The following is a 27,664-nucleotide window of genomic DNA, read 5'->3' as shown; positions in this document are numbered from 1 at the left end:
AACCCCAGCGGGCGCCTAAAACCCCGGCGGGCGCCTAAAACCCCAGCGGGCGCCTAAAACCCCGGCGGGCGCCTAAAACCCCAGCGGGCTCCTAAAACCCCGGCGGGGTCCTAAAACCCTAGCAGGCGCCTAAAACCCCGGTGGGCGCCTACAACCCCGGCGCCTAAAACCCTGGTGGGCTCCTAAAACCCTGGTGGGCTCCTAAAACCCTGGTGGGCTCCTAAAACCCTTGTGGGCTCCTAAAACCCTGGCAGGGCTCCTAAAACCCTGGTGGGCTCCTAAAACCCTTGCGGGCTCCTACAACCCCGGCGGGCGCCTACAACCCCAGCAGGTTCCTAAAACCCTTGCGGGCGCCTAAAACCCTGGCAGGGCTCCTAAAACCCCGGCGGGCTCCTAAAACCCTGGCGGGCTCCTAAAACCCTTGCGGGGTCCTAAAACCCCAGCAGGCTCCTAAAACCCTACAGCTTCCAAAACGCCAAACCTAAAAACTCGAGGGGGGGGGGGCGGAAACGGCGATGCGGGCGCCAGCGCCGCGCAGCCGGGCTGGACTTTCCTCTTTGTCTGGGAAAACCGGTCGCGCGGTAGGGCAAGGGGCTAAGGCGTAAGGCAAGGCACGAGCTTCCCGCTGGGGACGGGGCGAGTCCTCGGGGAGAGCTTCCGCGCCTCGTTCGGGCGTTGGGGCCGGGGCGATCCCAGCGCGGCCCGGACGGCAGCCGAGGCGCCGAAGCCGCGCCATCGCCCCGGCCGGCCGCGCGCGCCGAGCCAGCCCGTAGAGCTGTTTGCGCACCCGTGCCAGGAGAAAACCGGAGCAAGGCAAGCAGGGGTGCGCGCGGGGCGCCGGCCCCCATCGCTCCCCTTTCTGCCGTCTCGCTGCAGCCCGCCTTGCCCTCGGCCAGCGTTCCCGGCGTTCCCCGCCCGGCGCCGCCTCCGGATGGAGCGAGGGGACGAGCAGCGGGTCCCGAGCGCCCGGCGCGCCGAGGAAAGGGCGGTCGGAGCAGAGGCCCCGGCAGGTGAGCGCAGCGCGGCGGCGCGGGCGCCGGGGTTCGCCGCTGCCCGCGGTGCCTCGGCCGCTCTTTCCCCTTCCCTCCCTTTGGGTGGTTTTTTGGGGTTTTTTTTTTTTTTTTTGCCTTTTTCCCCTGCCGGCAGATGACGGAGCGGGCCGGGAGGAGGAAGAGGACGAGGCGGGCTTCCGCCTGCGCTCGCAGCTGCTGGCCCACCGGCGGGCGCAGCGGGGCGCCCGGCCCTACGCCTGCCCCGAGTGCGGCCGCGGCTTCAGCCAGAGCTCCCACCTGCTCACCCACCGGCGCCTGCACACGGGCGAGCGGCCCTACCGCTGCCGCGACTGCGGCCGCCGCTTCAACGTCAACTCGGACCTGGTGAAGCACCGGCGCACGCACACGGGCGAGCGGCCCTACCCGTGCGGCGAGTGCGGCCGCCGCTTCGGCAGCAGCTCCAACCTGACGCGCCACCGGCGCCTGCACACCGGCGAGCGGCCCTACCGCTGCGGCCAGTGCGGCGAGAGCTTCCGGGACTGCTCGGCGCTCACCGTGCACCAGCGGGCGCACACCGGCGAGCGGCCCTACCCCTGCCCGGCCTGCGGCAAGGCCTTCGCCGACAGCTCGCTGCTGGCCAAGCACCGGCGCACCCACCGCGCCGACAAGTGCTTCGCCTGCCCCGAGTGCGGCAAGAGCTTCTCCACCAGCTCCTACCTGCTGCGCCACCGGCGCACCCACCTGCCCGAGAAGCCCTACCGCTGCGGCGAGTGCGGCCGGGGCTACAGCCAGTTCGCCCACCTGAGCACCCACCAGCGGGTGCACACGGGCGAGCGGCCCTACGTCTGCGGCGAGTGCCGCAAGAGCTTCACCACCAGCTCGGCCCTCACCAAGCACAAGCGGGTGCACACGGGCGAGCGGCCCTACGTCTGCCCCGACTGCGGCAAGAGCTTCACCCAGAGCTCCAACGTCATCACCCACTGGCGCCTGCAGCACGGCAAGTCGCTCTGAGCGCCGGCCGGCGCGGCACCCTCCCCGGGGAGCCTCGCCTCGGCCCCCGTTTCGCCCGTTCCTCGCGTTCGGACAAGTTGGGCTCTTCCGGCCCCGCTCGCCGGCGGCTGAGCGCGCCGCCGGGCCGGGGATGCTGGCGGCGCCTCTTCCCGGGGAAACTGAGGCAGGGCGGGTGGCTGCTGGGAGCCGAGCCCGGGGCGCCCGTCCCCAGCCCGGGGCGCCGGGGCTCGGAGGGGAGACGAGCGTCAACCTTGGGGTGGGGGGGGGGGCGCGTTGGGGGTCTCCGGGGCCCCCCAGCGCGGCGGCGGCTCCTGCCCGGTCCCAGCGGCAGCGCCGGGAGCGGCCGCAGCGGAGCCGGGCTCGGAGCCGCCCCTGGAGCCGGCGAGTCCCGGGCCGGGGCCGGCTCTGCTGCCGTGGGGGCGGCTCAGGCTGCTGCCCCCCCCCCCCCATTTTCTCTTTTTTTCCACCTTTTCCCTGCTTTTTCCCCTTTTTTCTTTTTTTCCTGTTTTCCCTTTCTCCTCTTTTCCCCTTTTCTTTTCCCCTTTTCTTTTCCCCTTTTCTTTTCCCCCCTCTTTCCCCCCTCTTTCCCCCCTCTTCCCCCCTTTCCCCCCCTTTCCCCCCCTTTCCCCCCTTTCTCCCTCTTTCCCCCCTCTTTCCCCCCTCTTTCCCCCCTCTTTCCCCTCTTTCCTTTTTTCCCTTTTTTCCCCTTTTTTCTCCTTTCTTTTTCTTTTTTTTTTCCCCCCTTTCCCCCCACCATTTTATTCCCCCGGATATCGGGGGCTGAGCTTCCTGGGTCAGGCCCTGCCGCCGCGTCCGTGGCCATACGGGCCCGCTGGCCCCGCAGCCGGAGCGGGGGGAGCCCAGCCCCGGTCCCCATCCTGATCCCAATCCCAACCCCGGTCCCGGTCCCAGCATCCGGCAGGTAGCCGGAGCATCCCGGCGGCAGCGACGGCACCTTTCTCCCCTGCCCGCTTTGGCCTTCCCGCATCCTTTCCCCTTCCCGCCGAGGATTCCCGAGCAGCTGCCGGCGAGCCGGGCCGCTCCGGCCGCCCTCTCCCGCCGCGTCCCGCTCGCGGGTCCCCGCGGCCCTTCCCCGGCTGCGGGCAGAGGCCGGGAAAGGCCGCCGAGCCTCCGGGAGAGGCGGTTTCTCCCGTCCGTTGGAGCACAGCCCGTGCGGCGTTCCCGAAAGCACCTGCAAGCCGGAACAGCTTCCCGGCAAGCCGTTGCCTCGTCCCGTCCCCGTGCCCCGGACGGCGCGAGGCCACGGCTCCGGCGTGCTGGACCTCCGGCTTCCCAAGCAAGAGGACGTTTCCCTTGTCCCCTGCCCAGGTGAGAGATTTCCGGGCCGGGCTCCCCCTCGCCCGGCCATGCCTGCTCCTGTCCCCGTCCTCCCGCGCCGAGGCCGGACGCTGACCCTTCCCGCAGGGCAGGATCCGTCCCTCCGCGGCGGGGAGGGTGCGGGAGGCAGGCTGGGCTCAGCCCGGGACAGTGCCGATCCTAGCTCCGAACTCATCCCAGCAGGCCACGGGATGGCAAACGGCACGGCTGAGAGCTGCCCAGGTGGTCCTGAGCGCCTGAGACCATCTGGGGAGGCACCGGAGAGGGCAGAAGGTGCCTTTCCACCGGGTCCCGAGCATCTGGGACCACCCCAGGAGGCACCGGAGAGGGCAGAAGGTGCCTTTCCACCGGGTCCCGAGCATCTGGGACCACCCCAGGAGGCACCGGAGAGGGCAGAAGGTGCCTTTCCACCGGGTCCCGAGCATCTAGGACCACCCCAGGAGGCACCGGAGAGGGCAGAAGGTGCCTTTCCACCGGGTCCCGAGCATCTGGGACCACCCCAGGAGGCACCGGAGAGGGCAGAAGGTGCCTTTCCACCGGGTCCCGAGCATCTGGGACCACCCCAGGAGGCACCGGAGAGGGCAGAAGGTGCCTTTCCACCGGGTCCCGAGCATCTGGGACCACCCCAGGAGGCACCGGAGAGGGCAGAAGACACCTTTCCACCAGGTCCTGAGCTGGGAGAAGTCATCGAGGAGGCACCCGGAGAGCCAAGAGCCACCTCTGCCCCCGCGGAGGAGAGCAGCCAGGCCTTGCTGTGGCAGGAGAAGCCCAACGTGTGCACCGAGTGCGGGAAGTGGTTCTCCCGGCGCTCCCACCTCACCATCCACCAGCGGGTGCACACGGGCGAGAAGCCCTACACCTGCCCTGAGTGCGGCAAGGGCTTCGCCGTCAGCTCCTACCTCATCACCCGCAACCGCATCCACCGGCGCGAGTGGCCCTGCAAGTGCCCGGCCTGCAGCAAGGGCTTCGCCAACAGCTCCACCTTCATGCGGCACCAGCGCACCCACAGCGCCGAGCGGCCCTACCGCTGCGCCGACTGCGGCAAGAGCTTCAGCCTCAGCTCCCACCTGCTGAAGCACCGGAGCCTGCACGCGGGTAAGCGGCCCTTCCCACGCGGCCAGTGCGGCCAGCATGTCAGTGAGAGCTCCATGCTCCCACGGCACCGCTGGACTCACCGGGGCGAGGACGTGGCCTGCTGCTAGCCCCCAGGGCATGGGCCTGGCCAACATGCTCTGGTGGCCCTGGTGGAGCAGCAAGGTTGGACAAGAGGGTCTCCAGATGCCACCTCAACCATGGCGGCGCACCATGAGGATCCCACCTCAACCCTTCGGCGACCATGACGGAGCACCATGAGGAAGAGGCAAGGACGATTCCTTCCCTCATCTCCTCCCTTTTTGCCCCTTCTCACAGCATTCGCTGTTTCTTCCAAAGCCTCAACTCCAAAAGCCTTGTGGTCTTTAGGCTGAGATTTTAATGGGAAATCCAAAAAAGTGAGTTTTCTGTTGTTGTAATTTTGGAGGACACCAAGTCAACGTGGCCTGGAGCAAGGCAGAGGAGAAAAGGGCCTTCAAATCACCTTTTTCTGGTGGGGTGGGTGTAGCTCAAGTGTTTTCAAAAGTTTGAGGTTGAGGTGGCTGTTTTACAACATCAGGGTGTTTTCTGAGACTCGACCGTCGTTTTCCTGACTTTGAACAGTTTTTTACATGGGAATTTCACAGGGTTGGGGTTTTCCTTTTTCTTCCTAGTTAGTATAATATATTAAATGTTATTCTGGATCCGAGTTTCTCAGATCTTTCCATGGAGGTCAGAAGAGCTCACAACCCACACAGACGTTACCTCGAGCCCAAAGAACCTGAAAGAGGTTTGGTTTTGTCCAAGAACCGGGTTTGGGATGTTAGTGACGCCCTGTTTTCCCGTTAAAGCATTAAGCGGTTCGTTTGTTTAACGGTGGGAGACCCCATCATAACGCTCACCGGGAAACGCATTTCATCTCTTTACTGAACCACGCGGGAGCTGTTAGTTGTTGGTCCCGTTGTTGGCTCTTTCCAAGAGACCGGCACTGACTGCACCAAACACCACGGGGATGGATGCGGAAATCACCGATCCAGTCCTCCTGCCAGGAACGATCATTTCAGGTGGAAGAGGAAAAAAATTGGGGTAAAATATTCAGAGCATTTGGCTGGTAAACTAACAGGAACGGGGCCTCAAAGTCCTCCAGACTTTGACAAAGTTGGCCCCTGAGCATCTTCCATTTAAAGAGTCATTTTAATCCGAGCTGTGGCTCCTCTTTGCGCCGCTGTAGGCTGAGGGGAGAGTTTTGCCAGAGCAGCTCATGGTGTCGGTGCTTTGGCCTCAGAAAGTCAGCTGTATTTGGGGAATACGGAGCATTTGGGAAGCATTTGTACTTTCAAAATAAAGACACCCAGCCCCTTTAATAACACTTTTCAAGCTGGTCAAACCCTGTTTCACAAGGCCAAGTTCTGCCACCATCAGCCGCTGCCCCGGCCCTATCTCCAGACCCTTTCCCATGCCGAAGCACTCTTAGGCACGTCCATCCCCTGCAGGCTCCATCCTTGGACCAGACTGGATAAAGCCCTGAGCAAGCTGCTCCAACCCCACAGCTGCCCTGGGTAGGAGGTTGGATTAGCGACCTCCCGAGGGCCTTCCAAGCTGACTCGCATGAGCCTGTGATTGCCTGGGAAGCACTTAAAGGTGTGAGGGGGTGGAGAGGTGAAAGGACTTGCTGGAGGCCATGATGGCCTGACCCAGCTTGAGGAGCATCCCACCTCCAAGCTCACTTCTGAGGAGAGTCCCACCACCCAGGGGTGTCCCGCCTCTGAGGAGCGTCCCACCTCCGAGCCCACCACCCAGGGGCGTCCCACCTCCGAGGAGCGTCCCACCTCCGAGCCCACCACCCAGGGGCGTCCCACCTCCGAGGAGCGTCCCACCTCCGAGCCCACCACCCAGGGGCGTCCCACCTCCGAGGAGCGTCCCACCTCCGAGCCCACCACCCAGGGGCGTCCCACCTCCGAGGAGCGTCCCACCTCCGAGCCCACCACCCAGGGGCGTCCCACCACCGAGGAGCGTCCCACCTCCGAGCCCACCACCCAGGGGCGTCCCACCTCCGAGGAGCGTCCCACCTCCGAGCCCACCACCCAGGGGCGTCCCACCACCGAGGAGCGTCCCACCTCCGAGCCCACCACCCAGGGGCGTCCCACCTCCGAGGAGCGTCCCACCTCCGAGCCCACCACCGAGGAGCGTCCCACCTCCGAGCCCACCACCCAGGGGCGTCCCACCTCCGAGGAGCGTCCCACCTCCGAGCCCACCACCCAGGGGCGTCCCACCTCCGAGGAGCGTCCCACCTCCGAGCCCACCACCCAGGGGCGTCCCACCTCCGAGGAGCGTCCCACCTCCGAGCCCACCACCCAGGGGCGTCCCACCTCCGAGGAGCGTCCCACCTCCGAGCCCACCACCCAGGGGCGTCCCACCACCGAGGAGCGTCCCACCTCCGAGCCCACCACCCAGGGGCGTCCCACCTCCGAGGAGCGTCCCACCTCCGAGCCCACCACCGAGGAGCGTCCCACCTCCGAGCCCACCACCCAGGGGCGTCCCACCTCCGAGGAGCGTCCCACCTCCGAGCCCACCACCCAGGGGCGTCCCACCTCCGAGGAGCGTCCCACCTCCGAGCCCACCACCCAGGGGCATCCCACCTCCGAGCCCACCTCCGAGGAGCGTCCCACCTCCGAGCCCACCACCCAGGGGCGTCCCACCTCCGAGGAGCGTCCCACCTCCGAGCCCACCACCCAGGGGCGTCCCACCTCCGAGGAGCGTCCCACCTCCGAGCCCACCACCCAGGGGCATCTCACCTCCGAGGAGCATCCCACCTCCGAGCCCACCACCCAGGGGCATCCCACCTCCGAGGGGCATCCCACCTCCGAGGAGCGTCCCACCTCCGAGCCCACCACCCAGGGGCATCCCACCTCCGAGCCCACCACCGAGGAGCGTCCCACCTCCGAGCCCACCACCCAGGGGCGTCCCACCTCCGAGGAGCGTCCCATCTCCGAGCCCACCTCCGAGGACCCCCTCCACCCTTCCCACCCGCCACGTCCTTTCCCCGTGTCCCGCCCTCCTTGCCGGGAAGCCGCTGCCTCCCGGCTCGCACCACCGCGGGGGATCGCCAGGGGCAGAAGGGAGGCGCCGGGGCCGGGGCTGCCCCGGGCGCCGGGCGGGCCCGGGGCGGCCCCGCAGCCGGCTCGGGCGCCGGGCACCGCCGCACTAGAGGGCCCTCGCCGTGAGGAACGGGAAGGGAAGGCTGCTCCTCGCCTCCGTCTTTCCCCCGGTCATCATTTGGGGAGGCTGAACTTCCTGGGTCATAAGCGGCTCTTGCATCCGGGAGCCCCGGGCTGAGCAGCCGCTGCTCCCCCCGCGGTGGGCTCGGAGCCGCCCCGGAGCCGTCGGGGAGCGGGGAGCGCCCGGCCGCGGTGCAGCATCACCGCGGAGCGGGGAGCGCCCGGTCCCGGTACCCGGGAGCCGCCCGGCAGCGGGGAGCGCCGGGCCCCGATCCCGGTGCCGCATCACCCCGGAGCGAGGAGCGCATCACCCCGGAGCCGGCCCCGAGCACCCCGGTGCCGGTCCCGGTGCCGCATCACCCCGGAGCGAGGAGCGCATCACCCCGGAGCCGGCCCCGAGCACCCGGTACCGGTGCCGCATCACCCCAGAGCGCTCCGATCCCGGTGCCGCATCACCCCGGAGCCGGCCCGGAGCACCCGGTGCCGGTGCCGCATCACCCCGGAGCTCCCGGTGCCGGTGCCGCATCACCCCGGAGCCGGCCCGGAGCACCCGGTGCCGGTGCCGCATCACCCCGGAGCTCCCGGTGCCGGTGCCGCATCACCCCGGAGCCGGCCCGGAGCACCCGGTGCCGGTGCCGCATCACCCCGGAGCTCCCGGTCCCGGTGCCGCATCACCCCGGAGCACCTCGGTGCCGGTGCTGCATCACCCCGGAGCACCCCGGTCCCGGTGCCGCATCACCCCGGAGCTCCCGGTCCCGGTGCCGCATCACCCCGGAGCACCCCGGTGCCGGTGCCGCATCACCCCGGAGCACCCCGGTCCCGGTGCCGCATCACCCCGGAGCACCCCGGTCCCGGTGCCGGTCGCGGTCCCGCAGCGCCTCCCCGGGGTCCGAGTGCCCGGGCCGGGCTGGAGCCCCCCCAGCCCCTGGGGCAGCGCCTGCCCCCAGCCCGGGCTCTGCTCCCGCCACAGCCGCAGGTAACGGGGAGGTTTGGGGGGGTCCCTCTGCGGGATGGGGCCCCTCCAGGCAGGGAGGTGGCAGAGGGTCCGTAACCCCCCCCCACCACCACCACGAGCGGAGATGCTCCGGCGCATCCGGAGCCACCGGCGTGCCGGAGCCTGGGCATGGGGCACCCCGCCATGGGGCACCCCCCGGCTCCGGCCGCTCGAGCCCCCCCTGCGCCGGGAGGGGATGGGGGGCAGCACCCAAGCGGTTTTTCCCCCCCCCTCTCGCAGGTGCCGGCGAGCTTTGACGGGGAGGCGGCCGGCAGGACCGGGCCCCGCTCGGCGGCGTCATGCAGGAGAACTACGAGTCTCTGATCCTGCTGGGTGAGGCTCTCGCTCCCTCTCTCGCTCCTTCGCCGGGTGCCCCAGCGGGTTTTTTTAGGTGCTAGGACCCCGGGGCAGAGCCGAGCTGACGCGCCGGCCTGGCCGGCGGGAAATTCCCGCGCCACCCGGCCCGAAAGGTGCCTTTTTCCAGACGAGGTGAGAACAAAAGCCCTCGGCGCCAGCGCCCCTCATCTGGGGAGGCTGCGATCTCTCCTCGCCAGGTTTAATATCGCCGGTTTAAAAATATAATTTTTTTTTTTTTTTTTAAATCTTGCCGGGGACAAAACGCGTCGGCGTTTCCTGCGCTCGGGCCTCGGTCGGGAAGAGGTTTGGAGCGACCGCGGGGAGAGCAAGTCGGTTCCCAGCTCCCCTGGGAAGCGCATCCAGACTCGATCGCTCCGTCGGCTGCACAAAGTCACTGTCTCGGCTGTAGAAAACACAATCTCTCTTTCTTTTTTTTCTAACGTTTTAATGCACATGTAGTTTAAAACCGGTATTAAGCGCGCGCGTTCCCGCTCAGAAGCTAGGAAATGCCAGAAATAAGGTTAGCTGCTAGGCAGCCACCGCGCGCTTGCTGAAAATGCCGGTTTTGGCTCGTTCCCTTTCCTCTCCTGCTCACCTTAACTCCACCACGAGCCGGGAAGTACGGCCGGCTGCGAGACCGCGGCGTTCGTTTAAATGCACTGAAAACACCCGTATGCGTTTCCTGCATGCGTCACGAGCGCGCTCTCTCTCTCTGCCGTTGCCTTTCGCCGGAGCAGACTTTCCGATCCCGAAACCCAACGTGATCTCCCGGCTGGAGCTGGAGGAGGAGCTGGGGGTGCCCGACCCCAACGACTCCAAGGAGTGGGAGATCCTGCGAGTCGCCCCCGCAGGTGAGGCCTCCCCGGGCCCCTGGGTTTCCCGTTTTCGGGCCGCTCTCGGCAGCCCTTTCCCTCCGGCACGGGGAGTGATTCCTGGCTGGGTTTTCTCTCCGTGCCGGCAGATGATGGGACGGGCAGCGAGAACGAGGAGGAGGCGCCGGAGCGGGAAGGCCCCGAGATCATGGAGCTGGACATGATCTTATCGGGACGAGCCGAAGAAAGCGTTTCGCGAAGCCCCGAGCTGGGGGAAGCCTGCGAAAGCCGGTGCGGCCCGGACTGGGAGCCGAGGGGCCACCTGGAAGAGCGACTGGCCAAATCGGTGCTGGGCGGCGCGGACCTCAAGGCACTGAACGGCGCCAGGGTCGGCCGGCGAAGCCGGAAGGGGGAGATGCCCAAAACCTGCAGCCAGTGCGACAAAAGCTTCTCGCGGCGCTCGGAGCTGCTCATCCACCAGCGGCTGCACACGGGCGAGAAGCCCTACAAGTGCCTCGACTGCGGCAAGAGCTTCACGCGCAGCTCCAATCGCAACGCCCACCAGCGCATCCACACCGGCGACAAGCCCTACGCCTGCCCCGACTGCGGCAAGAGCTTCAGCCAGAGCTCGGACCTGGTGAAGCACCAGCGGCTGCACATGGGCGAGCGGCCCTACAAGTGCGCCAAGTGCGGCAAGAGCTTCAGCTGGAGCTCGGACCTCATCGTGCACCAGCGCATCCACACGGGCGAGCGGCCCTACAAGTGCCCCCAGTGCGGCAAGAGCTTCAACCGCAGCTCCAACCTCAACACGCACCAGCGCACCCACCTGGGCGAGCGGCCCTACAAGTGCGCCGAGTGCGGCAAGAGCTTCAGCTACAGCTCGGCCTTCATCAAGCACCAGCGGACCCACACGGGCGAGAAGCCCTACAAGTGCACCAGCTGCGGCAAGAGCTTCTTCGAGAGCTCGGCCCTCATCCGGCACCAGCGCATCCACACCGGCGAGACGCCCTACCAGTGCCCCGACTGCGGCAAGAGCTTCAAGCAGAGCTCGTCCCTCATCACCCACCTGCGCATCCACACCGGCGAGAAGCCCTACAAGTGCGGCGACTGCGGCAAGAGCTTCATCGTGAGCTCGGCCCTCATCCGGCACCAGCGCGTCCACCTGGGCTAGAGGCCGGCGGCCATCCCGGCGCTCGGCCCGCCGCGCCGGCTCCCGCCGCACCGGCCCGGCAGCGAGAAAACGCCCTCGAAGCGCGGCGGCGAAGCTCGCGGGAAAACTCGGCCGCCCGCGCCGTGGCGCGGCCCCGGGGCGAGGAAAGGGGCGGCGGGCAAGCCGAGCCGCCGGCCCCGCGCGCTCCCGGCGCCGACGGGCTCCTGGCGGGACCCAGCTCCTCCTCCTCCTCCCGCCGGGACGCGGCGGCCGCCTTTTCCGTGCTGTGCTTGTCTGAGGGTGTCCGGCGGCAGCCGTGGCCTAGACTGGGGTGGTGGGGGGGGTTATTTTTGTGGGGTTTGTTTTGTTTCGTCGCCGTGTGGTTCGGGCAAGGGGGAAAGCGGGAGCGGAGCCGGCGCGCTGGCCGGCTTCTCCCGCGCGAGCGAGGCGCCCGCGCTCCCTTTCCCCTGCCCGCCCTAGTAAAGAAGTGGTGTTTACCGGTACCGGTGCGTGCGCCAGGCGGGGGGGGGAAAAAAGGGGAAAAGCGGGGTTTTTCTCCTGCCCGCTGGTTGGCCGCGAGCATCCCGCATGGCCACGAGCATCCCGCGGGGCTCCTTCCCGCATGGCCGCGAGCATCCCGTGCTGCCGCGAGCATCCCGCGGGGCTCCTTCCCGCATGGCCGCGAGCATCCCGCGGGGCTCCTTCCCGCGCGGCCTCAAGCATCCCGCACGGCCTCGAGCATCCCGCGGGGCTCCTTCCCGCATGGCCGCGAGCATCCCGCGCGGCCTTGAGCATCCCGCGGGGCTCCTTCCCGCATGGCCGCGAGCATCCCGTGCTGCCGCAAGCATCCCATGCGGCCTCGAGCATCCCGCGCGGCCTCGAGCATCCCGCGGGGCTCCTTCCCGCATGGCCACGAGCATCCCGCGGGGCTCCTTCCCGCGCGGCCTCAAGCATCCCGCGCGGCCTCGAGCATCCCGCGGGGCTCCTTCCCGCATGGCCGCGAGCATCCCGTGCTGCCGCAAGCATCCCATGCGGCCTCGAGCATCCCGCGCGGCCTCGAGCATCCCGCGGGGCTCCTTCCCGCATGGCCGCGAGCATCCCGCGGGGCTCCTTCCCGCGCGGCCTCAAGCATCCCGCGCGGCCTCGAGCATCCCGCGGGGCTCCTTCCCGCATGGCCGCGAGCATCCCGCGGGGCCTTGAGCATCCCGCGGGGCTCCTTCCCGCATGGCCGCGAGCATCCCGTGCTGCCTCGAGCATCCCGCGGGGCTCCTTCCCGCATGGCCGCGAGCATCCCGTGCTGCCGCGAGCATCCCGCGCGGCCTCGAGCATCCCGCGTGGCCTCGAGCATCCCGCGGGGCTCCTTCCCGCATGGCCGCGAGCATCCCGTGCTGCCTCGAGCATCCCATGCGGCCTCGAGCATCCCGCGCGGCCTCGAGCATCCCGCAGGGCTCCTTCCCGCGCGGCCTCGAGCATCCCGCGAGGCTCCTTCCCGCATGGCCGCGAGCATCCCGTGCTGCCGCAAGCATCCCATGCGGCCTCGAGCATCCCGCGCGGCCTCGAGCATCCCGCGGGGCTCCTTCCCGCATGGCCGCGAGCATCCCGCGGGGCTCCTTCCCGCGCGGCCTCAAGCATCCCGCGCGGCCTCGAGCATCCCGCGGGGCTCCTTCCCGCATGGCCGCGAGCATCCCGCGGGGCCTTGAGCATCCCGCGGGGCTCCTTCCCGCATGGCCGTGAGCATCCCGTGCTGCCGCGAGCATCCCGCGCGGCCTCGAGCATCCCGCGTGGCCTCGAGCATCCCGCGGGGCTCCTTCCCGCATGGCCGCGAGCATCCCGTGCTGCCTCGAGCATCCCATGCGGCCTCGAGCATCCCGCGCGGCCTCGAGCATCCCGCAGGGCTCCTTCCCGCGCGGCCTCGAGCATCCCGCGGGGCTCCTTCCCGCGCCGACCCGTCCAGCCCCCAGGGCCGCTTGGCCGCATTCGGGCTGCAGCGGGCGGCTGCTGGGCCGGGAGCGACGGGAGGGTGGAAGAGGGACGCGTACCCTCCCCGGCATCTCCTGCCCTCGATGGTTTTATGGAAAAGCGCCGGGAAGCCCGTTCCGGCCGGACGCTAGAGAAAACGCCAGAACGATTTGTCGCCTGGCTGTAACGCGTTCCCCCCCCACCCCGTCCGCGGGGGCCGGAGCCGCTGCGGGAAGCGCCCGGCCCGGCGCTTGCGGGAAGGAGCGGGGCAGCCGCCGGGCACCCCGGCGCGCGGGGAGGACGGAGGCGCCCCGAGCCTCGGCTCTCCCCTCGGGTGATTTCCCGGTGGCAAAAGGACGGAGCGGAGAGCAGGGAGCCGCGCCGGCGACTCGGGGAGAGGCGAGGCGGGAGGGGAGGCTGCAAGGGCGCTGCGGGGACAGAGCGGGGAGGCTGCGGGGAGGGAATGGGGATGCTGCTGGGAGAGAGTGGGGAAGCTATGGGGAGGGAGCGGGGAGGCTGCGGGGAGGCTGCGGGCAGGATGCGGGGATGCTGCAAGGAAGGAAGCAGGGAGGGAGCAGGGACACTGCAGGGAGGGAGCGGGGAAGCCAAGGGGATGCTGCGGGCAGGGAGCAGGGATGGAGAAGGGATGCTGCGGGCAGGGAGCAGGGATGGAGAAGGGATGCTGCGGGCAGGGAGGCTGCAGAGAGACTGCGGGGAGGGAGCGGGGATGCCGTGGGGATGCCTCTGGGATGCTGCGGGGATGCTGCGGGCAGGGAGCAGGGAGGCTGCAGGGACGGAGCGGTGATGCTGCGGGGATGGAGCGGGGACGCTGCGGGGATGGAGCGGGGATGGAGCGGGGACGGAGCGGGAATGCCGTGGGGAGGCCACCGGGACACTGCGGGAGGGAGTGGGGAGGTTGAGGGGTTGCCACCGGGATGCTGCGGGGACGGAGCGGCGATGCCAGCGGGAGGGAGCGGGGATGCTGCGGCGATGCTGCGGGGACGGAGCAGGGACGGAGCGGGGAGGCTGCGGGGACGGAGTGGGGATGGAGCGGGGATGGAGTGGGGATGCTGCGGGGACAGAGTGGGGATGCTGCGGGGAGGCTGCGGGGAGGCTGCGGGGATGGAGTGGGGACGGAGTGGGGATGCTGCGGGGATGGAGCGGGGACGGAGCGGGGAGGCTGCGGGGACGGAGTGGGGACGGAGCGGGGAGGCTGCGGGGACGGAGCGGGGACGGAGCGGTGATGCTGCGGGGACGGAGTGGGGATGCTGCGGGGATGGAGCGGGGACGCTGCGGGGACGGAGCAGGGACGGAGCGGGGAGGCTGCGGGGACGGAGTGGGGATGGAGCGGGGATGGAGCGGGGACGCTGCGGGGATGGAGCGGGGACGGAGCGGGGAGGCTGCGGGGATGGAGCGGGGATGGAGCGGGGACGGAGCGGGGAGGCTGCGGGGAAGGAGCGGGGACGGAGTGGGGATGGAGCGGGGACGCTGCGGGGAGGCTGCGGGGACGGAGCGGGGATGGAGCGGGGACGCTGCGGGGATGGAGCGGGGACGGAGCGGGGATGCTGCGGGGATGGAGCGGGGATGCTGCGGGGACGGAGCGGGGACGGAGCGGCGATGCCGCCAGGAGGCTGCGGGGACGCTGCGGGGACGGAGTGGGGACGGAGCGGGGATGCTGCGGGGAGGCTGCGGGGACGGAGCGGCGATGCCGCCAGGAGGCTGCGGGGACGGATCCGGGCGGCCGGACGCGGGGCCCGGAGCCGGGGGGTGGAGGTGGCCGGGGACGGGGAGGGGGGGCCGGGGAAGGGGAGGGGGCTCGGCGGCGCCTCCGACCAGGATGGCGGGGGTTGAACTTCCTGGGTCAGGCCCCGCCGCCGCCGCCGCCGCCGCCTCCTTTGTCAGCCCCGGAGCCCCCGAGGCGGCAGCAGCGGCGGCGGCGGCGGCGACCGGCCGGGTCGCACCGGAGCGCGGCGACGCCGAGACCGGACCCGGCCCCCGAGCGCCGCGCAGCGCCCGGCACCGGCACCGGCACCGGCACCGGCACCGGCACCGGCACCGGAGCGCGGCGGCGCCGAGCCCAGCGGCGATCCCGATCGCGGAGCGCCCCGGAGAGGGGGGAGCCCGGTGCCGGTGCCGACCTCGGAGCGCCCCGGTCCCGGTCCCGGTCCTGCTCCCGGTCCCGATCCCGGTGCCGGTGCCGACCTCGGAGCACCCCGGTCCCGGTCCCGATCCCGGTACTGGTCCCGGTCCCGATCCCGGTCCCGATCCCGGTCCCGATCCCGGTGCCGGTGCCGACCTCGGAGCGCCCCGGTCCCGGTCCCGATCCCGATCCCAGTCCTGCTCCCGGTCCTGCTCCCGGTCCCGATCCCGGTGCCGGTGCCGACCTCGGAGCGCCCCGGTCCCGGTCCCGATCCCGGTACTGGTCCCGGTCCCGATCCCGGTCCCGGTCCCGATCCCGGTGCCGGTGCCGACCTCGGAGCACCCCGGTCCCGGTCCCGATCCCAATCCCGACCTCGGAGCACCCCGGTCCCGGTCCCAATCCCGATCCCGATCCCAGTCCTGCCCCCGGTCCTGGTCCCGGTGCCGGTGCCGACCTCAGAGCGCCCCGGTGCCGGTCCTGACCCCGGTCTCGATCCCGGACCACCCCGGTCCCGATCCCAGCCCCACTCCCGATCCCGATCCCGGTGCTGGTCCCAGCCCTGCTCCCAGACCCAATCCCGGTGCCGGTCCCGATCTCACAGCGCCCCGGTCCCGGTTCCGGTCCCAGCCCCACTCCCAGTCCCGATCCCAATCCCGGTCCTGGTCCCAGCTCTGATCCCGATCTCGATCCCAGAGCACCCTGGTCCCGGCCCCGATCCCAATCCCAGCTCTGATCCCAGTCCCGATCCCAGTCCCGGTCCCAGCCCTGATCCCGATCTCGATCCCAGAGCACCCTGGTCCCGGCCCCGATCCCAATCCCAGCTCTGATCCCAGTCCCGATCCCGGTCTCGATCCCAGAGCACCCCAATCCCAGCCCTGGTCCCAGCTCTGATCCCAGTCCCGATCCCGGTCTCGCTCCCGGAGCGCTCCGGTCCCGACCGCAATCCCAATCCCAGTCCTGATCCCAGTCTCGATCCCAGAGCGCTCCGGTCCCAACCCCAATCCCAATCCCAGCTCCGATCCCAGCCTCGATCCCCAGAGTGCCCCAATCCTGGTCCCGATCCCAGTGCTGGTCCTGACCCCGGTCTCGCTCCCGGAGCGCCCCGATCCCAACCCCAATCCCCATCCCAGTCTTGGCCCTGACCCCAACCCCGGTCCCGGTCTCGGCCCCGATCCCGGAGCACCCCGGTCGCCAGCCGAATCCTGGTCCCGGTGCCGATTTCGGCCCCGGCGCCGCCCGCAGGTAACGGGGTCGCGGGGCAGCGGCAGCGCTCGGCGGGTGGGTTTTTCCCCATTGGAAATTGGAAATTCCCGGGCGCCGCGGGAAGCCGGCTCCCGCCGTCGACGGCTCAGGGCCGGCGTCTCCCCTTGTTCCCGCAGGCGGCCGGACCCGGCAGCGGCGCCGGCGCCAGGGGGAAAGGAGGCGCCGGCATGTCGCCCAAGCGCGGCCGAGGCAGCGCCGCGCCGTACCCGGAGCACGGGAAAACCGCCAGGAGCCCGGCTCGGCCCGACGGACCGGAGCGCACCGGCGGCGAAACCGGGGGGAGCCCGGGCGGGTGCCGGGGCCGCGGCGGGCGCAAGCGCAAGGACACGGCGGTGCGGCAGCGAGCGGCGGCCAAGGGCGAGAAGCCCAACATCTGCGTCGAGTGCGGCAAGAGCTTCACGCGCAGCGCCGAGCTGGCGTCCCACCGGCGGAGCCACGCCGGCGCGCCGCCCCGCGCCGGCTGCCGCGACTGCGGCAAGAGCCTCGGCCCCGGCGCCGCCGCCCCCGGCCCGACCCCCCGGCCCGGCGCCCGGCCGGCCAAGTGCATCGACTGCGGCAAGAGCTTCGCCCGCGCCGCCCGGCGCCCGCCCAGCCCGGCCGGGCGCAAGAGGCCGCGGCAGGAGGAGGAGGAGGACGGCGGCGGCGGGAGGAAGGCGCCGGCCGAGCTGCCCAACACGTGCGCCGAGTGCTGGCAGAGCTTCAGCCAGAACTCGGACCTGGTCAAGCACATGCGCATCCACACGGGCGAGAAGCCCTACGAGTGCCCGCACTGCGGCAAGCGCTTCAACGTCAGCTCCAACCTCATCCGCCACCGGCGCATCCACACCGGCGAGAAGCCCTACGCCTGCGCCGACTGCGGCAAGCGCTTCACCGACAAGTCCACCCTCACCCAGCACCGGCGCATCCACACCGGCGAGAAGCCCTACGAGTGCGTCTACTGCGGCAAGAGCTTCAGCCGCAGCTCGCACCACAAGCGGCACCAGCGCACCCACGCCGGCCAGAGCCCCGTGGCCTTCCTGCCCCTCTGGCCCTACCCCGGGCAGCCCTGCTAGGTGCCGCCGCCGCTTCGGCGGGGCCCTTTTTTTTTTTTTTTAATTTTTTTTCCACCCCCCCCACCGGTGGGTTTTTTTTTTTTTTTTTTGGTTTTTGGGTCTTTTTTTTTTTTAACGGGGCGGGTTCGGGGCGTTGCGGGCGGCGGGGCGGTCGGCTGTACGCGGGGTTAACAAAGAGCGTTGAAAGCGCCGTGGCTGCTGTTTCTTTGCGCGCGCCCCCCCCCCCCCCACCCTCGGCCCGGCGGGACCCCCCCCCCCCCCCCCCCCCGCGCCCGGCTCGGAGCCGCCGCCGGCCCGGGAAGGCGCCCGGCGGCCGGTGGCACCGCTGCCCTCGCCGGCCCGGTGCCGTGCTGGGGGTGAGGGGGGAGAAGGGGGAGGAGAAGGAGAAGGAGAAGAGAAGGAGGAGAAGAAGAGGAAGGAAAAAAGAGGAAGAAGAAGAGGAAGAAGAAGAGGAAGAAGAAGAGGAAGAAGACGAAGAGGAAGAAGAAAAAAGGAAGAAGAGGAAGAAGAAGAGGAAGAAGAGGAAGAGGAAGAAGAGGAAGAGGAAGAAGAAGAGAAAGAGGAAAAGGAAGAGGAAGAAGAAGAGGAAGAGGAAGAAAGGAAGAAGAGGAAGAAGAAGAGGAAGAAGAAGAAGAGGAAGAAGAAGAGAAAAAGGAAGAAGAAGAGAAAAAGGAAGAAGAAGAGAAAAAGGAAGAAGAAGAAGAGGAAGAAGAAGAAGAAAAAGGAAGAGGAAGAGGAAGAAGAGGAAGAGGAAGAAGAAGAAGAGGAAGAAGAAGAGAAAAAGGAAGAAGAAGAAGAGGAAGAGGAGGAAGAAGAGGAAGAGGAAGAAGAAGAGAAAAAGGAAGAGGAAGAAGAAGAGGAAGAGGAAGAAAAAAGGAAGAAGAAGAAGAAGAGGAAGAGGAGGAAGAAGAGGAAGAGGAAGAAGAAGAGGAAGAAGAAGGAGAAGAGGAAGAAGAGGAAGAAGAGGAAAGGGGAGAAGAGGAAGAAGAAGAGAAAGAAGAAAAGGAAGAGGAAGAAGAAGAGGAAGAGGAAGAAAGGAAGAAGAAGAGGAAGAAGAGGAAAGAGGAAGAAGAAGAGAAAAAGGAAGAGGAGGAAGAAGAGGAAGAGGAAGAAGAAGAGGAAGAAGAAGGAGAAGAGGAAGGAAGAGGAAAGGGAAGAAGAGGAAGAGGAAAAAGAAGAGGAAGAAAAGAAGAAGAAGAAGAGAAGGAAGAAGAGAACAAAAGGAGAAAGAGAAAGAGGAAGGAAGGGAGAAAAAAGGAAGGAAGAAAAATAAGAAGGAAGAGAAGAAAAATGAGAAGAGAAAAGGAAAAAGAGGGAAGGGAAAAGGAAGGGAAAAGAGAAAGGAGAAAAATAGAAAGAAAGAGGGTGAGAAAAAGAGAAGAGAAAAGGGAAAAAAGAGAGGAAAGAGAAGCGAGGAAATGGAAGAGGAAGGAAAAGGGAAGAGAAAGGAGAAAAGAGGCAAGAAAAGGGGAAAAAGGGAGAAGTGAGAGAGGAGAGCGGAAAGGAAAAGCTCGGCGGGACGAACGAATCCCGCCGGGGCCGCCCGGCTCCCTTCGAAACGAGGGCAAAAGCTTAAAAAAAAGAGACGTTTTAAAACCCAGTAAGGAGGGAGCCCTGGGGGCTCCAGCGGCTCCGCTTTGCGCCCGACCCCCCCGTCCGCATCCGCAGCCCCAATTCACCCGGGGTCTATCACCCCAAAACCGCCGGGGGGCTGCGTCCTCGGAATTCACCCCGGCTTCGCTTCCGCCGGGGAAAAAAAAAAAATCCCCCTTCTTCCCCCCCCAAAAAAAGACCAAAAAAGACAATATTTTATTCAGGGTTTTTTTTTTTTTTCACAATGGGGAAACTTTTTTTTGTTTGTTTTTTAACCCTCACGTAAACCAAAACCGGCGGCCTGAACCCAGGCCAAAAAAAAAGGGGAATTGGGCCCCGGCGAAGCCCGGCGGCGGGGTTGTGCGCTCGTCAATCGGCCCTCGGGAAGGGCCGGGCGGAAAAGGGGCTGGGGGAGGCGGTGCTGCAGCCTGGGCGGGGGGGGAGGAAAAAGCTAGAAAATTCCCGTAGGAATTATTTCCCGAAGTCCCCGCTCCGGTTCTGCAGCAGGACGGGCCGAGGCAATGCCCCGATTTGCCGAAATTCGGATGTTCGCGCTCCGACCGTGGACGCGGAGGCTGGGAAACGCCGGGGGGGGGGGGGGGGCAGCAGCGCGGCCCCGAATTCACCCGGGCCGGCGATGCCGCGGGAGTCTCCCGCCTCCCGGGCCGCCGATGCGTCCCGAGATTCGCCGGAAATTTCCACATTCCGCCAATTCGCCTCCGCGGGCCCTCGGCACCTGCTGAGCTTCCCGGTAGGAAAGTAATCAGGGCTGAAAACACCGTGTTTCCCTTAGAAAAACCCACCCTGCACCGTCGGCATCCTCAGGCCGGCTCCGGAGCGTTGCCGGCGCCCGGACCACGGGCGCTGACGCTGCTTTGGGAGCAGCGGGCCAACAAAAGCGAAAGTCTCGGCACAAGAAATCCCCCGCGGAAGCGTTTCCGTAGGCGCCCGGGGCGGGCGGACACCGAGCGGCTGAGGGAGCGCCGGCTCCGCCGGGCAAGCCCGGCCGTAAGTCCAAGTTTCCAAGGTGAGCGCGTTGGCAGGAAAATCCGGAAAAATGGGGAGGGGGGAAAAAAACCAAAATCTTCCCCTTGCCCCATCGGCCCCTGCAGCAGCAGCAGCGGGGGGACGGGGGCACCGCGGCGGCTCCCGGGGACGTCCGGGAACGTCTGGGAACATCTGGGAACATCCGGGAAAGCCCAGAAACATCTGGGAACACTCAGGAATGCCTGGGAACATCCAGGAACATCTGGGAATGCCCAGAAATGCCCGGGAACATCTGGTAACGTCCGGGAACACCTGGGAACATCCAGGAACATCTGGGAACGTCCAGGAACATCTGGGAATGCCCAGAAATGCCCGGGAACGTCTGGTAACGTCCAGGAACACCTGGGAACGTCCAGGAACATCCAGGAATGCCCAGAAATACCCAGGAAGGTCTGGGAACATCTGGGAATGTCTGGAACGCCCAGGAACGTCCAGAAACATCCAGAAACATCTGGGAACATCTGTGAGCATCTGGGAATGTCTGGAACGCCCAGGAACATCTGGGAACATCTGGGAACATCTGGGAACATCCAGAAATGGCCAGAAATGCCTGGGAACACCCGGGAACGTCTGGGAAGGTCGATCCCGTGGGGACCCCGTGCAGGCGGCTCCAGCAGCAGCGGCCGATCGCATCCCGGGGACCTTCCGCCCCCGCGGGCAGAGGCTAAAAGCTGGGCGCCGGGTAGTGCCAGAGGGGCAGGAAGGCGTCGGGGTTGTCCCCGGCGTGGGTCCGCTCGTGCCGCTTGTGGTGCGAGCTGCGGCTGAAGCTCTTGCCGCAGACGGCGCAGGCGTAGGGCTTCTCGCCGGTGTGGATGCGCCGGTGCTGGGTGAGGGTGGACTTGTCGGTGAAGCGCTTGCCGCAGTCGGCGCAGGCGTAGGGCTTCTCGCCGGTGTGGATGCGCTGGTGGCGCGTGAGGTTGGAGCTGACGCTGAAGCGCTTGCCGCAGTGCGGGCACTTGAAGGGCTTCTCGCCCGTGTGGATGCGCATGTGCTTGACCAGGTCCGAGTTCTGGCTGAAGCTCTGCCAGCACTCGGCGCACGTGTTGGGGATCTCCAGGGCCGCCGCCGGCGCCTTCCGCCTGGCCTTGCTCTCCTTGGGCTTGGGCGCGCCGGGCGGCTCGGCGGGGCGGTGGGCGCACTTGCCGCGGCCCTTGGCCGGCGGGTTGCGCAGGTGCCGCTTGCGGTGCGAGCTGCGGCTGAAGCTCTTGCCGCAGTCGGCGCACTTGTAGGGCTTCTCGCCGGTGTGGACGCGCTGGTGCTGGGTGAGGGTGGACTTGTCGGTGAAGCTCTTGCCGCAGATGGGGCACTTGTAGGGCTTCTCGCCCGTGTGGATGCGCTGGTGGCGCACGAAGTTGGAGCTGACGCGGAAGCTCTTGCCGCAGTAGCTGCACTCGTAGGGCGTCTCGCCGGTGTGGATGCGCTGGTGGGTGATGAGGGTGGAGCTCTGCCGGAAGCTCTTGCCACACTCGGTGCAGACGAAGGGCTTGTCGCCGGTGTGGATGCGCTGGTGGTTCACCAGGTCCGAGCTGTGCAGGAAGCTCTTGCCGCACTCGGAGCAGAGGTTGGGCCGGTCGCCCTTGGCCGGCGGCTGGTACACGGTGGTGGCCTCCTCCTCCTCCTCCTCCTCGGGAGGGCTCCGCTTGGGCCTCTCCGACTTGCGCTTGTTCTTCGGAGGCTTCTTCTTCTCCAGGCTCTTGCCCGCGGCACCCTTGGACTTCTTGGGGGACATCCTGGACAAGCGCTCGCTCCCAAAGCCAGCTCCGCTGGGGAAGGTCACCCGGCGGGAACGCTCACGGCTCCAGCATCTGGGGGAAGAGAGAGGCGAGCCGTCAGCTTTGCCCCAACGCACGTGGAGATGAGGGTCCACCAGCCCCATCCTCCTCCTCCTCCTCCTTCTTCCAGCAAAGGCGGCTCCCAGGCCGTCACCCCAACATCCCAAATTGCCACGGTGCCCCAAACCATACTGGGGCCACCACGGGGGGGGACGGCTGGGTTCCCGCGCCCCGGTCGGACGCAAGGAAGGCGAAGAGGTGTCCAAGCCCCCCAGCCGGGCTCGAACGCACCCTCAGCGACGTGCGACGACGGGGCGGACGCAATCCCGGGTGGAAAAGAGGGACGTGGAGCAGCGACCCACGGACACGAGGGGACCCACACGGAGAGGGGCTGCGGGGTCCCCCCGGGCCCAGCCCAGCCCGGGCGCTCCGGACCCGAGGAGGCGCTGCGGGACCTGCACCGGCATTGGCACCGGCACCAGGTCTGGGGCTGGGATCAGAGCTGGGATCGGAGGTGGGATCAGAGCCGGGATCGGGCGCTCCGGGGCTGGGATTGGAGCCAGGATTGGAGCCGGGATTGGAGCCGGGATTGGAGCCGGGATCGGAGCCAGGATCGGGCACTCCGGGACCAGGATTGGAGCCGGGATTGGAGCCGGGATCGGAGCCAGGATCGGGCACTCCGGGACCAGTATTGGAGCTGGGACAGGGCTGGGATCGGAGCTGGGATCGGGCGCTCCGGGACCGGGATTGGAGCCGGGATTGGAGCCGGGATCGGAGCCAGGATCAGGCACTCCGGGACCAGGATTGGAGCTGGGACAGGGCTGGGATCGGAGCTGGGATCGGGCGCTCCGGGACCAGGATCGGAGCCGGGATCAGGCTGGGATCGGAGCTGGGATCGGGGTCGGGATCGGAGCCGGGATCAGGCTGGGATCAGGCGCTCCGCGACCAGGATTGGAGCCGGGATCAGGCTGGGATCAGAGCTGGGATCGGGGTCGGGATCGGAGCCGGGATCAGGCTGGGATCGGAGCTGGGATCGGGGTCGGGATCGGAGCCGGGATCAGGCTGGGATCGGAGCCGGGATCAGGCTGGGATCAGGCGCTCCGGGACCAGGATTGGAGCCGGGATCAGGCTGGGATCGGAGCCGGGATCGGGCGCTCCGGGACCAGGATCGGAGCCGGGATCAGAGCCGGGGTCGGAGCCGGGGTCGGAGCCGGGATCGGGGTCGGGATCGGGGCCGGGGTCGGGGCGGGGATGGGGCGCTCCGGGACCCACCGGCACCAGCCCCGGGCGCTCCCGGCCGCGGGGCAGCGCGAGCGGCGGCTCCCGGCGGCGGCTCCCGGCGGCGGCTCCCGGCGGCGGCTCCCGGCGGCTCCCGGCGGCTCCCGGCCGACAATGGAGGCTGCTGACCCAGGAAGCTCAACGGCGATATCCTGCACAGAGCGGAGCAGGGCGAGAGCAGCCGCCGCTCCCCGAGCTCCAGCCAGGGCCCTCTAGCGACAACAGCCCCCGATGCCGCGCGGCGCCGGGGAGCGGCCGCCCCGGGGGCCCCGGCGACCCCCGGCCCAGGGGTGCACCGGCATCTCCATCCCGCCGCACGTCGGGACACCGGCATCTCCATCCCGCCGCATGTCGGGACACCGGCATCTCCATCCCGCCGCATATCGGGACACCGGCATCTCCATCCCGCCGCACGTCGGGACACCGGCATCTCCATCCCGCCGCACGTCGGGACACCGGCATCTCCATCCCGCCGCATGTCGGGACACCGGCATCTCCATCCCGCCGCACGTCGGGACACCGGCATCTCCATCCCGCCGCACGTCGGGACACCGGCATCTCCATCCTGCTGCACGTCGGGACACCGGCATCTCCATCCTGCTGCATGTCGGGACACCGGCATCTCCATCCCGCCGCACGTTGGGACACCGGCATCTCCATCCTGCTGCATGTCGGGACTCCGGCATCTCCATCCTGCTGCACGTCGGGACACCAGCATCTCCATCCTGCCTCATGTCGGGACACCGGCATCTCCATCCTGCTGCACGTCGGGACACCGGCATCTCCATCCTGCTGCACGTCGGGACACCGGCATCTCCATCCCGCCGCATGTCGGGACACCGGCATCTCCATCCTGCTGCACGTCGGGACACCGGCATCTCCATCCTGCTGCACGTCGGGACACCGGCATCTCCATCCCGCCGCACGTCGGGACACCGGCATCTCCATCCTGCCGCATGTCGGGACACCGGCATCTCCATCCTGCTGCACGTCGGGACACCGGCATCTCCATCCCGCCGCATGTCGGGACACCGGCATCTCCATCCTGCTGCACGTCGGGACACCGGCATCTCCATCCTGCTGCACGTCGGGACACCGGCATCTCCATCCCGCCGCACGTCGGGACACCGGCATCTCCATCCCGCCTCACGTCGGGACACCGGCATCTCCATCCTGCCGCATGTCGGGACACCGGCATCTCCATCCCGCCACATGTCGGGACTCCGGCATCTCCATCCCGCCTCACGTCGGGACACCGGCATCTCCAGCCCGCCGCACGTCGGGACTCCGGCATCTCCATCCCGCCGCACGTCGGGACACCGGCATCTCCAGCCCGCCGCATGTCGGGACTCCGGCATCTCCATCCCGCCGCACGTCGGGACTCCGGCATCTCCATCCCGCCGCATGTCGGGACTCCGGCATCTCCATCCCGCCTCACGTCGGGACACCGGCATCTCCATCCCGCCGCACGTCGGGACTCCGGCATCTCCATCCCGCCGCATGTCGGGACTCCGGCATCTCCATCCCGCCGCATGTCGGGACACCGGCATCTCCATCCCGCCTCATGTCGGGACTCCGGCATCTCCATCCCGCCGCATGTCGGGACACCGGCATCTCCATCCCGCCGCACGTCGGGACACCGGCATCTCCATCCTGCTGCATGTCGGGACTCCGGCATCTCCATCCTGCTGCATGTCGGGACACCGGCATCTCCATCCCGCCGCATGTCGGGACACCGGCATCTCCATCCCGCCTCATGTCGGGACTCCGGCATCTCCATCCCGCCGCATGTCGGGACACCGGCATCTCCATCCCGCCGCACGTCGGGACACCGGCATCTCCATCCTGCTGCACGTCGGGACACCGGCATCTCCATCCCGCCGCATGTCGGGACACTGGCATCTCCAGCCCGCCGCATGTCGGGACACCGGCATCTCCATCCTGCTGCACGTCGGGACACCGGCATCTCCATCCCGCCTCATGTCGGGACACCGGCATCTCCATCCCGCCGCATGTCGGGACACCGGCATCTCCATCCTGCTGCATGTCGGGACACCGGCATCTCCATCCTGCCGCACGTCGGGACACCGGCATCTCCATCCCGCCGCATGTTGGGACACCAGCATCTCCATCCTGCCAGATGATGGGACACTGGCACCTCCATCCCACCAGATGACTGGACACCAGCATCTTTACCTTGCTGGATGATGGGACACCAGTGTCTTCATCCCACTGGATGATGGGACACCAGCGTCTTCATCCCACTAGATGACAGGGCACTCTTGTCTTCATCTTGCTGGATGATGGGACACCAGTATCTTTGTCTCATCAGATGACCAGGGACCAGCGTCTTCATCCTGGTGGATGACGGGACACTGGCATCTTTGCCTTGCCAGATGGTGGATCACCAACATCTTCATCTTGCTGGATGACCAGACACTGGTGTCTTCATCCTCCTGGGTGACGGGACATCGGCATCTTCATCTTGCATCATGGGAAAGGTTGGGCCTCCATGGAAAGAGGAGGAGGATGGTGGCCCAGGCCTGCAGACGGGACAACGTGGGAAGACTGGAGCTGCCGCTGCCCTGGCACTTGCTGTCCCGCTCCCACCCACCTCAGGCAGCTTCAGGAAACGCTGCAGGTCCCGGGCCGGAGCAGGAAATATCCCCCTGCCGGTGCCGCCGGTTCACCTTAACGTGCCGAGGAAGCAGCCGCCCGGGGTAGCGGCGCGTTCCCGCGGCCCGTTCCCACGCCGCGTTCCCGCCGGGCGGCCGCGAGTAACGCATCGGACAACAGCCTGCCTCGAGTTCGGGGGGTTTTGCCCCATTATTATTTTATTTACCTAGGACAAGCCTAGCTGCTACGGTGATGGGCGCTACAAAACCCTATGAGAGAGGGAGGGAGGGAGGGAGGGATGTGGAAAACTGCGGCGGGTCGGGGTGCGAGGAGCCCGGGCGGCTCCTCCGCCCCCTCCGCCGGGGCACGGCCGCGGGACCGTAACGCGGGCGAGCCCCAACCGGCGGGAGGAAACGCTGGCCGGGACGGAAACGCCATCCCGCATAAGTAACGGCGCCGTCGCCGGCGGGAACCAGGGCGGCAGCGGGATTCGCGTGGCGGCGACGGGCGCCGCGGTCCCGGCTGGGCGAGCGGGGCGCCGCGCGGGAACCTGCCGGCCAGCCCGGCTCTCCCCGGAGCGCGGGAACGGCACGCGGCATCCCTCTTCCCGAGGGTTTCGGGACCGGGGGAGAAAAGTCACGTTTGCTCCTCGGCCACGTGCGGTGCCGACCGGGGAACGGCTCCGGAGACGAGTCCGAAACCCGACTGCTGCCGGCGAAACGGCTCCGCTCCGGGAAAAGGAGGGAGGAAAGGGGCCGCCGGCGAGCGCCTCGGCGGGGAGCAGAGCGCGGCGGGGCGGCGCGGCGGCTCTCCCGGGCGGCTTTCCGGGGCAGCCTCCAACCGCCGCCTCTCCCCGCCGCAGCCGGCAGGTTTCCGGCCCGAGCGGCGACCGGGAAGCGCCGGCGGCTCCCGCGCCGGGGCGGCTCAGTACGAGGCGAAGGCCAAGAGCGGGTGCTCGCCCTTGTGGATCTTCTCGTGCCGCTTGTGGTGGGAGCTGTGGCTGAAGCCCTTGCCGCAGACGGCGCAGACGTAGGGCTTCTCGCCGGTGTGGATGCGCCGGTGCTGGGTGAGGGTGGACTTGTCGGTGAAGCGCTTGCCGCAGTCGGCGCAGGCGTAGGGCTTCTCGCCGGTGTGGATGCGCCGGTGGCGGAAGAGGTTGGAGCTGACGCTGAAGCGCTTGCCGCACTCGGGGCAGGCGAAGGGCTTCTCGCCCGTGTGGATGCGCATGTGCTTGACCAGGTCGGCGTTCTGGCTGAAGCTCTGCCAGCACTCGGGGCAGGCGTTGAGCACCTCGACCTTGCGGCGGGCCTTGGGCTTGGGCGCGCCGGGGGGCTCGCGCGGCGCCGGCCCGGCCCCGCAGCGGCCCAGCCGCCTGCCCGCCGGCGGCGGCCGCAGGTGCTTCTTCTTGTGCGAGCTGCGGCTGAAGCTCTTGCCGCAGTCGCCACACTGGTAGGGCTTCTCGCCGGTGTGCACGCGCCGGTGCTGGGTGAGGTTGGACTTGTCGCTGAAGCGCTTGCCGCACTCGGGGCAGCCGTAGGGCTTCTCGCCGGTGTGGATGCGCTGGTGGCGGCTGAGGCTGGAGCTGACGCCGAAGCGCTTGCCGCACTCGGCGCACTCGTAGGGCCGCTCGGCGGTGTGGGTGCGCCGGTGGCTGGCCAGGCTGGAGCTCTGCGTGAAGCTCTTGCCGCACTCGACGCAGATGTTGGGGCTCTCGGGCGGCGGGGCGCCCTGGTGCACCGCGAAGCCCTTGCGCTTCCCCAGGCCCCGCAGCGCCCGCGGCGGCACCGGCAGCGGCAGCGGCTCCGGCGGCGGCTCCGGCTCCGGGGCCCCCTCCAGCCGCCGCGGGCTCCCGCCGGGCGCCTCCGCCGCCGGGCGCCGCTTCGCCTTCCGGGGGGCCATCGCCGGCTGCCGGGGAGGCCTCAGGCCTGCGGCATCACCGCCTGGGAAGGGGGGGAAGGATGGAGGGAGGGATGGAGGGAGGGATGGAGGGAGGGATGGAGG

The 27,664-nt window shown here is 68.2% G+C and overlaps 3 protein-coding genes across 5 annotated transcripts; 2 read left to right on the top strand and 1 right to left on the bottom strand.

Annotated features, from left to right (window-relative positions):
* The first annotated feature begins 115 nt into the window (after positions 1-115).
* Positions 116-17,383, top strand: LOC104149531 (zinc finger protein 420-like). Its single transcript, XM_068923985.1, has 4 exons — positions 116-1,010; positions 1,147-1,846; positions 10,226-10,949; positions 17,031-17,383. The coding sequence occupies exons 1-4, from the start codon at positions 932-934 to the stop codon at positions 17,355-17,357; spliced, it is 1,830 nt and encodes a 609-aa protein (XP_068780086.1). The 5' UTR covers positions 116-931; the 3' UTR covers positions 17,358-17,383.
* On the top strand, positions 2,653-5,116 carry LOC104146468 (zinc finger protein 768-like). 3 transcript variants are annotated; one of them, XM_068923962.1, is made up of 3 exons: positions 2,654-3,332; positions 3,522-4,436; positions 4,595-5,116. In XM_068923962.1, exons 2-3 carry the CDS (start codon positions 3,533-3,535, stop codon positions 4,648-4,650), a joined length of 960 nt encoding a protein of 319 aa, XP_068780063.1. In that variant the 5' UTR covers positions 2,654-3,332; positions 3,522-3,532; the 3' UTR covers positions 4,651-5,116. The 3 variants fall into 3 exon arrangements, with proteins under 3 accessions (XP_068780062.1, XP_068780063.1, XP_068780061.1); XM_068923961.1 differs by having other exon boundaries at positions 2,653-3,332; positions 3,525-5,116; XM_068923960.1 differs by having other exon boundaries at positions 3,522-5,116.
* A 3,270-nt stretch (positions 17,384-20,653) lies between the features above and the next one.
* On the bottom strand, positions 20,654-27,596 carry LOC138063850 (zinc finger protein 271-like). The gene is made up of 2 exons (XM_068923984.1): positions 26,611-27,596; positions 20,654-21,560 (listed from the first exon to the last, which is right to left on the bottom strand). The coding sequence occupies exons 1-2, from the start codon at positions 27,560-27,562 to the stop codon at positions 20,662-20,664; spliced, it is 1,851 nt and encodes a 616-aa protein (XP_068780085.1). The 5' UTR covers positions 27,563-27,596; the 3' UTR covers positions 20,654-20,661.
* Positions 27,597-27,664: the final 68 nt, after the last annotated feature.

This window comes from Struthio camelus, chromosome 36, assembly GCF_040807025.1.
Source record: "Struthio camelus isolate bStrCam1 chromosome 36, bStrCam1.hap1, whole genome shotgun sequence".
NCBI lineage: Eukaryota > Metazoa > Chordata > Aves > Struthioniformes > Struthionidae > Struthio > Struthio camelus.
The sequence above is the reverse complement of the archived record's forward strand: the minus strand, read 5'-3'. Positions and strand labels throughout refer to the sequence as shown.